Source organism: Macrotis lagotis, chromosome 1 (assembly GCF_037893015.1).
Source record: "Macrotis lagotis isolate mMagLag1 chromosome 1, bilby.v1.9.chrom.fasta, whole genome shotgun sequence".
Lineage (NCBI taxonomy): Eukaryota > Metazoa > Chordata > Mammalia > Peramelemorphia > Peramelidae > Macrotis > Macrotis lagotis.
This window is the reverse complement of record NC_133658.1, coordinates 502,563,004-502,572,521: the sequence shown is the minus strand read 5'-3', so window position 1 is coordinate 502,572,521 and position 9,518 is coordinate 502,563,004. Positions and strand designations below refer to the sequence as shown.

General features: G+C 30.2%; 1 protein-coding gene across 3 annotated transcripts in view; it reads left to right on the top strand.

The window, feature by feature from the left end:
* Positions 1-1,635: 1,635 nt before the first annotated feature.
* The window catches only part of ERG (ETS transcription factor ERG), a 124,266-nt gene continuing 116,383 nt past the window's right edge, over positions 1,636-9,518 (top strand). For 2 of the 3 annotated variants that reach the window (XM_074214004.1, XM_074214003.1), the window contains exon 1: positions 1,636-1,777. In XM_074214004.1, coding sequence (XP_074070105.1) covers positions 1,760-1,777 — 18 coding nt within the window. In that variant the 5' untranslated portion in view covers positions 1,636-1,759. Of the gene's footprint in view, positions 2,147-9,518 lie in introns of all 3 variants that reach the window. The other variant, XM_074214005.1, reaches the window with a different exon arrangement.

Sequence of the window (9,518 nt, the reverse complement as noted above, 5' to 3'; positions counted from 1 at the left end):
TTCTACAGAGATGAAGAATATGATAAGTTATGAAGACATAGAGAGGAATCAACTGTACAGAATGATGAAGAATTTTCTTTTTCCTTCTTATCGAACTGTATTTTAAAAATTATACTTAAATCCAACTATAGTTATACTGCTATTTTAAATTACTACTTGTAATGAAAGAAAAGAAACTAAAGAACATTGGGTGGAAATTACCCATATAAAACAGTTTTAAGTGTTTGAAAACTTAGGGGAAATGAATTTCTAATCAGCTACTCATCTCACTCATTGTTTGGAGATGAAAGGAGAGGAAATCAACATTCCCACCAAATACAATTGCTATAAACTGGTTAAGTTTTGATTTTCACACAGAAAAGAAAAATTTCATATAAGTCATCTTTCTTGGACAGGCACAAAGGTGAAATCAGTTTTTTGATTTGTTTTTTAAGGTAGACATAAGGTATATGGTGTAGTTTAAAAAAATTAAACCTATGATATGTATTGAATTGTGTAGTTTTTATGACTTCAAGAAATCAGTTCCTTGATCAATTGGTTGAAACTCTTAGTGACTTTGATTCAGGATTTGACTCTATTGTGTTCTCTTCTGTTATATATTTGGGCCACACCTTTTTACTTGTGTAACTTTCCTGTACCCTGTCTAGGCAAAATGTTACTGCCAGAGTATGTCATTTCCTGAAAATGAGTAATAAAAGTTATGTAGGAAATTCTCTAAGTAATGTGCATGTCTGTATTCATTGTCTGAATGTTAGCTCTTATTGTTGTTGTTGTTGTTATCAGGAGAAAGAAAAACAAAAAAATGTGACCCTGAACCTACTGATTCAGTATTGAAATTTCTTAATTAATCATTTCATATAACATACAGGCAAAATCCCATGGGTGTCCAAATTTCTTTGTCTTTGTGACTTTTACCAAGTGGCAATATTCCCAGTGGCATTGTAAATGTAGTGAACTTAAGAAATTTTGAGAATGTATTTAGATTTTTGTAAAATGAATAAAAAGACACTTTCCCCTGTTTTGTTTATTTTGATTCATAAAATTTTAGAATTTTTCAATTTGTACAAATTGAAGAGGAAAAATAAAACGGATCATTAATATGCTTTGGGGCTTAGACATTAACTAGAAACTTGAAATATTAAAAAAAGAACTATTTATGAATATCTCTTGGCTCTCTGAAATGAACTTTACCTGGCAGCTTCCCTTCCTGATAAAGTCTTGAGACCAGGAGAGCTTAATTTATCTGATTCCTTATTAATGATGATATAGGAGGTTTGATAAGACAGAGACTATCAATACCTAGTGATTCTATTTGATAGACATATTAAATATATGGGTCTCCAGAGACTAACCTATGTGAAATTGCACAGTACTTGGCCCAGTTGGACCATCACCTGCATCCTGCTTCAGTGCAAAATGTTACACAGTGCATAGCCAACCACACCTGCCCAAGCAGTCAGTCACAAGCAATTGACGCTTCTTTTTAATTATGGAAAAAAAAACAAATCTTGGCTGTATGTAGTCAAGAAAAACAACATTGTTTTTAGGGTCTCTTATCTCTCTGCTCCCAAATATCCTGTTTCTTCGAGTCATGTAGCCAGGACCAATAGAAACCTCTTCCTGCCATTGGCTGACTTCATTTCCCAGACTTAGCACAATCTCATCCGCTTTAAACAACCTCATCAAAACTACTTTCTGGTCAGAGAGAAGCAATAATTATTATTATCAATAATTAACGATTAATAAACTTGAATGCACTATGGCCAGCACTATTAAGGTAAGGATGGGTACCTTTTGATTTGACAGGAACTTTTTTCTTGTTACTCTGCTTTTGATTTCCTTTATCAACATAGATAAGTTAGGATTGGGTAACACCCCCACTGCCACAATAGAGGACAACAAGATTTCCTTTGTACTGCCTAGTAAATTTCCTTTTTCCTACTCCAACCATCCGCAAGGTTTAAAAACTTCAAACTCAGAAAAAAAATAGGTTTTTTAAATTAACCACTCAGTACCATGGATTACTTTTGCAAAGCCCTATTTTGTGGCACCTTTGAATTTTCATTTTCTCTAACTATCATTTTGTACAACTTGGATGTATATCTGATTAGAAGCTGAGCTAACCTGGAAAGCAGTAGCAGGCTGAGTAAAAATAATATTCTTACAAATGTTTAATTTCTCAGTACTCTTTAATAACATTTTGATGCTCAACAATGCAAAGCCTTTCAAATAGAATTGATGGCGCATCTGCCATGCTACTCATTTCAATGGGATCTACAGATAATATTGGCTTGATTTTGTGAGATCTACATGCTGATGGCCACTTTGAATACAATATAATATGCTCATATACTTATATTTGCAAACTATTTGTGATTCAGTGGTATTTACTAAGAAAATAGAGTATCTTAGTTCTTTGTAAACAATGCATAAGTTTTATTTAGAACATAATTTTGTGAGATTTCTAGAACCAATGACTATCGCTAATTCTCTGACTGTGGATAAAGCTCTGTATTTTCTTTGCATGTATTTTCACAGAGATAATATGTCAATAATTATGGTAATAGATGTAAAGATCAAATTCTAAAGGTGGTTTAATTCTTAGAAATTATATTAATTTTATATATATCTTAAAAAAACCCCTGGCTATATTTGAATATTGTCATGTATATTTTCAGTAACCCCTGTTGATACCTTTAAACTTTTCTATTATCCAACAACCACTTCCAAAAAAGCAACCAAATCAGTCTTTAAATATTGAAGGACATTCTATTATATATTATTAACTTTGCTAAAATGGTAAGATGAATTTGTGTTTTTATCTAAGATTCTGGTTAATGTTAAACTCAGGAAAATAGAAAAGTTTGTCTGAAGAAAGATGTGGAGATCCAAAAAAGAAAAAATTCTTTTTGGTTGGGTTTTGTTGTAATCTGTAAGAATGAAACACTATAGTAGATTTTTTCCTAAACTATTCCTAAATACCAGAAACATTAATTTTACTTTTAAAATATGTCATGCTATGTTTTGTTATATTATGTTTCAGAGAACATGATGTGATTCATGATATTTAAAAATTCATGTTTTGATGTATTGTCATTTTTATTTTTCAAAGACAGGAAAACTTAAAATATATACATTAGGGGTAATAGCTGTGTTTCATAAGTAAAATAACATTATAATACTTCATTGGATCTGTAATTTCTTTGACAAGGATATCCTTTCAAAAATGTTGTTTGCAATTTATCCATGCCTTCTTATTATATAGAATTCTTGATGATGTTCTATAAATTCTTTCTATATAGAGTTTACCATATATATACAATGTGCATTGTAAATCATGAGATATAAGTTTTGTACAAAACTATCCACAAGAGCACAAAATTATAACATGCAACAGGGTATCTATCAAGTCAACTGATCTATAGGTACTTTGAAGCAAATAGCTTTGTAAAAAGAGTGATATAACCTTGTTTTTACAAAACATTTAAATATGTATTTTTGAAGTTAGAATATTTTCAATATTGTTAATAAATATACATATATATTTACAAACATTTATATTTTTACAGAATGATAAATTATTGTTATGTCAATAATAAAGTTTTTATATATTCTATATCTTTGTATGTTAATACATGTTCTAATCTAAATGAATGTTTAAAACAGCAGGTGGTTTTAATGAATGAATCAATACTTATCACTTGGTCAAATGAAAAACTCAATTCTGCAGATCAGTACATTAATGCAAGTATCTATTAGGTTTCCTGAATAAGATGATTTTTACAAACTTGTTATATATAGTAGAAAAAATAACCAGCAGTTTATTCATGTTAGCAAAAATTAGCAAGGTTGAACTTATGGATATTTATTAAATTTGGTAAATATCTCAAGATGCTATATGATTTCAAATTGATTCTGTTTATTTTTATATTATTGGAAATAAACCAATTGCTTGAATAAGCAAGATTTATGATAGAATTCAATTTCTGTGCTTCAATGTTATTTTAAAGTACTTTTGGATACTCCCTGTTGAAGAACTGAGAAATGATAAATCTAACCCATTATATGTAGCAATAGTAACACATTTTTCTCCTTTGGTTATTTGAAATTAGCAATAAAATTCATACAACAGAAGAAATGTAAGTCTTTAAATGTAAGTGTGTTATTGCTATTTTATATATGAATATTCTTAGCTTTGAAGATTAGACTAAAAATTATTTTTTAAAGGTTGTAAATCAGAAAGAATGATGATGGGTTTGAGTTTAGTTTGTTGCATTATCTGGCTATACTAAAGTGTGTTTTTTACATCAAACTCATTACAGGTTTGTCTACAAATTTCAGAGAAGAAAGGGCAGACATACAAATGACTTGATTGAGAGAAAGCCATATGTTTGGATTATAGTTGTTTCATGACCTAGAAACAAATATATTTTAGTTACTTGTTTTTAAAATGTAAATGTTGGCATTTTCCTATTAATAAAAGGATACCCAGTATAAAATAATATTTAAGTGAAGCATAGCTAAATTTCATCCTCATTAATTGAGAATGCTTAAACTTATTGAAAGGGTAAGACAGAATGGGCAGCATTACTCTTTCAAATTGCCTTCTTAAATCTTTTTTGATATTTCCTTGAATATTAGCACAAATATCATGGATTTAGCTGGCACTTAAAAGTGCTTCTTAACTTTGTAAATTCTTAAAACTTTTTTGAACATGGGCAAATAACAAGTATGAACATTTTAATATATAAAGAATATAAAGAGAAGACTATATATAAAACCATGAATTTTCACTTTGAATTCATTCTAATAGTTCAAAAGCTGTCTTCTTTCTTTTCCTCTGAAACTTTTGTTCCCTTTTGTGAATTTTTAAAAATTTTTATTTATATTTATTTCCTTTTTCTTTTTAATTTAGCAAATTCTTATATAATAATAGAATAAAAAAGTGGGTTATATATGAAATTGTAGAACTTTATTACTTACAGCTTGCCTTTTCTATTTAAGTATATAAGTTCAACCTTTCAAAGCTACCCTGCTTGTATATGCTTCTTTCTTGCTTTCCTGGCATATTCTAATCTATCTCACTTTCTTTCCTCTCTCTATCTCTGTCTTTCTCTCTCTTTCCTTTCTTCCCATCTTAAGTACTTCCCCTCCCTTCCTCTCCCCTCCCCTATCTCTATTCTCCATCCTCTTCTTACCCTATTGTTGGGAAAAAATAGTGAAAAAAACAAACCCTTGTAACAATTGTGTAACCCTTGTAACAAATTACCCCTTTGGTGTCAGAAAATTTATATTGTATTCTGTAAACTGAATCGACCAATTGTCTATCAAGAGGAAGGTAGCATGCTTATGTCCTTTAGAATCATAGTTAGTGACTGCATTAATCATAGTTCTTAAGTCTTCCAGGCTCATTCTTCTTTATAAAGTTTGTGATTATATGAATTGTTCTCTTAACTCTGCTCACTTAACTTGTCATTTTATATAGGTGGAAATTTTCCCAGGTTTCTCCTAAAGTGCAATAGTATTATGTTAATAGACCATAATTTCTTTAGCCATTCCTCAACTGATGGATATTTCATTAGGGGCTGGCTCTCTATCCACTGCGCCACCTAGTTGCCCCTTTACTTTAATTTGAATCTCTTTCTCTTTTCTTTGATCTTTTCTATGAAGTGATTCCTATCCCTATGTTATCTAGTGTTTTTAAAAACAGCAATAGATTTTAGAATTTATCGAAAATTTTTAGTATCTATTAATAGTCATGATTTTTATTATTTTTATCATTGTTGACTATTATATTTATAATTTACCTCATCTTGAGCCAAGCCTATATGCATGAGATTAAATCTTTCATTTTATTTAACACTTGTGTCACTGTTGGGGATATTGGTCTATGTAGTTTTCTTTCTCTGTTTAGTCTCACTCTGATTTAGATATTAATATCATGTTTATGTCTTAGAGTTTCAAAGAATCACATTTCCTTTTGGGGGGGTATAGTTTATTTAGTAATTCTTCTCTGATTTAAAATTGTTCTAGAATTTCCACATAATTTCATTTGATCCTGAATCATTTTTTTTTGAGAGTTCAATTATGGTGTGTAATTTCTTTTTCCAATACTAACTTAAATAATTTACATTTTTTAGTTCCTTTTGTTTCAGGTGTTCTTTTACTTTTTGTAGTAGAGCCATTGTTTTTCTTCCTATGAAGTTCTGTTTATAGTTATAGAGTTACTTTCTTTTTAGTTTTTCCTCTTCTCTTGACCTATAAACATTCGTTTTATTTGGTGTTTTCTCCTATTTATTAGTATTTTCCAGTCCTACTTTCTGCTTTAGAATTTGATTTCAGTGCCAATGTGCATCCCCTCCTGCAGTCTTGAATGGGTGGCTAGTTTCTGTTTGGTTTTAAACTTGATTTCTGGACATTTGCCACTCACATGTACCTTCTCACATGTGTCTGTGTTCAAAGTGCTGGAAGACATCAATATTCTTATTCAAAACTCTGTGGTCCTTGGGGATTCCTTGGAATTCCCAGTCAGGGCACTCTTCTAAGTTCTGTCTGGATCCTTTTTTTTTTTATTAAAGATATTATTTGAGTTTTACAATTTTCCTCCCAATCTTACTTCCCCCCACCCCATGGAAAGCAATCTGTCAGTCTTTACTTTGTTTCCATGTTGTACATTGTGGATCCTTCTTTCAGTGCTCATAGAATCTGGTAATTATTTTTTTTGTCAAATTTTGATGAAAAAAAGGTTTTATGTTCCTTTTTTATTTATTTTTTTTACTTTTAACCAAACATTTGATGGATGAATAGATTAATTGATTAATGACAAGTGACATTAAGTGAGATTTTTAATTTGTTGCTTTATGTTGCATAAACAATGTTTTGTATTCAGATGAAAAAGAGTAAATCATGAAATGCAAACTAACAATAAAGAAAAACTATTTGCTAATAGGATTTCATTGAAAATGAAAGGAATTAGAACTGATAGTTGCATATACATCCATTGGTCCACAATGTAAGTTGAATATGAATTATTCCACTGAACCTTCTTTTTCTACAACTCTTTTTGTTTGTTTTTGTTTTTGTGAGGCAAGGGGGGTTAAGTGACTTGTCCAAGGTCACACAGCTAGTAAGTATAAAGTGTCTGAGGTTGAACTCAGGTCCTCCTGATTCCAGTGCTGGGGCTCAAGCCACTGTGCTACCTGTCCCTGTACACATTTTTAATTATAAAGGAATATTAAGTATAAAATTGTCTTTTCCAAATAGAGTTTAATCTAATGTCCTTAGATGTAAAGGTATAATTTGTCTTTTTTTTGAATTAAGCCTTTTCATACAGAATTTATAACTGAAAATTGTTTATTGAGTTCCCTTGTAAATATTTTCTTAGTCTAATTCATCTGTAATTCATATATACATTTGATTATTCTTTTTGGTCCATGTTTAAAGGGATTGCAAATTTGAAGGCAAAATCGGGAATAACTTGGTGTGAGGAGGCCATATATTTGTAAAACAGAGAAGAGCATTTATTTTTAAAGAGATGTCCTTTCTGAGATATTTCCTTAACTATTTACAACTTTTGCGGTGATAATTTAAAATTTTTTTTTAACATTTATCAGGAAAACTGAAGAATTATAAAAAGAAATTAAGATGCTAATGTCTTTGGAATTAACATTCTTGGATAGCTTAATGAAGGTCCCAAATTTGAATATAGAATTCTATTCTAAGATTCATTCTGTGATATAAAAGTCAAAAGAAAAAAAAAGAGTTTTTTGATAGGATATGTTGGAAGTTGTTCTGGGCAGATATTCATATATTGATAGATATTTGGGAATTAATAGACAAATCAAAAATTTGAATTTTTGAATTCATGATTTCAATAGGATACTTGTTAGCTGTGTCACTGAAATTTAGCAATTTTTATTGAGTTCCATGTATAAGATAATTTGGAGTTAAAAGAATGTGGCATGGTCATTACCTTACAGAACTTATTTTGTATTATGGGAGATATTATATGTAAAAAATAAAACAAAAGAAAGGTCTCTTGTAAAAGTACAGAGAGATACAATATAGTCAGTTTGATGTTGAACAGTGGTTTCAAAAAAAGTATGAGATACATCAGAGAATAAAGACAATGAAAAAAGAATTTAGGACAAGTACATAGGGAACATCTGGAATAATTTTTAAAAATTTTTATGTGGTTGAAGATTGTTGGTAAATCAGTACAAAAATAGCTACAAAATGACTCAGACTTGTATCACTCTTTTCCAATTCTGTAGTAACTAAGGAAAAGTGATAAGAAACAGGAAGAGAGTGATAAGAATCACACAACAACAACTAGTATACCCAGCAAGAAATAGCTTTCTAATATTTGTTATTGAACAAATATTCTAATTCCTTTTGAAGGATATTGGTTCTGGGCTTTCCATATAAAACCAAAACCAAAACTAAAATGCCAATTATTATTGGTCTAAACACAAACATATATTTTTAGATGGTCAATATATATATATATATATTATATAAACAAGTATATTATATATTTAAATATATATTATAGAAAATTTTAAATTATATGATATAATATATATATGTATATATGCATTGTTATTCCATTCTGTTGATGTCAAAAGTTTCCTTAAGGTAAAAATATCCTCAGGGATACAGAGAATAAGTAGTGCCTGGGGAATCTGAGTATAGATTTCCTCCTACAATTCCTTGATTTTTTTTTTCTCTAAACAGAGCCAGTCATTCAGTTAATAAGCACTTATCAAGTGCTTGTTACATGTGAAGCCCTTTGCCAAGCCCTAGGAATACAAAAGAAAGGCAAAAGAGTCCCTGCACTCAAGAAGGTAACATTCCAATGAGGGATAAAAATGTAAGGAATTAGTTATATTTAAGTTATAAACATAGTAGATGGGAGATATTTTGAATGGGGAAGGTATTAGTAAAGATACTAGAATTAGAGTTCAGCCTTGGAAAGAGCCAGGGAATCTATGAAGGGGGAAGGAGTAGAGTGGGGAGGGGACTAAGTATAAATATATATTCATAATTATATACATTGCTATGTATATAAATAACAAAGAAATTATTTGTAATTGGAAATAATAGGGAGCCACTGTACTTCAGTGAACATGGAGTAGACATGGTTTTATATATAAATAATCCTGGCAGCTGAGTGGAAGATGAATTGGAATGAAAGGAGACATGATGAAGAGTGACCAGATAGAAGGTATTTGAAATCAACAGTCCAGGTGAGGGATGATAAAAGCCTGTATTAGGCTTGGTGAATGGAGAGAGTGAGGAACATATTTGAGAATGTTTGGCATTAAAAATAAGATTTGGCAAAGGATTGAATATGTCAAGTGAAAAGGAGAAGGGAGTCAAGAATGACATAGAAACTCTGGACCTGAACAGGTGATGTCTTTTGAAAGTTATAGGAAGGTTTAAAAGAGTGAAAAGTTAAGTCAACGAATCAAGTAAATAATTTGTTAAGCAGAAAGAAAGAAAAGAAGGGAGAAAGG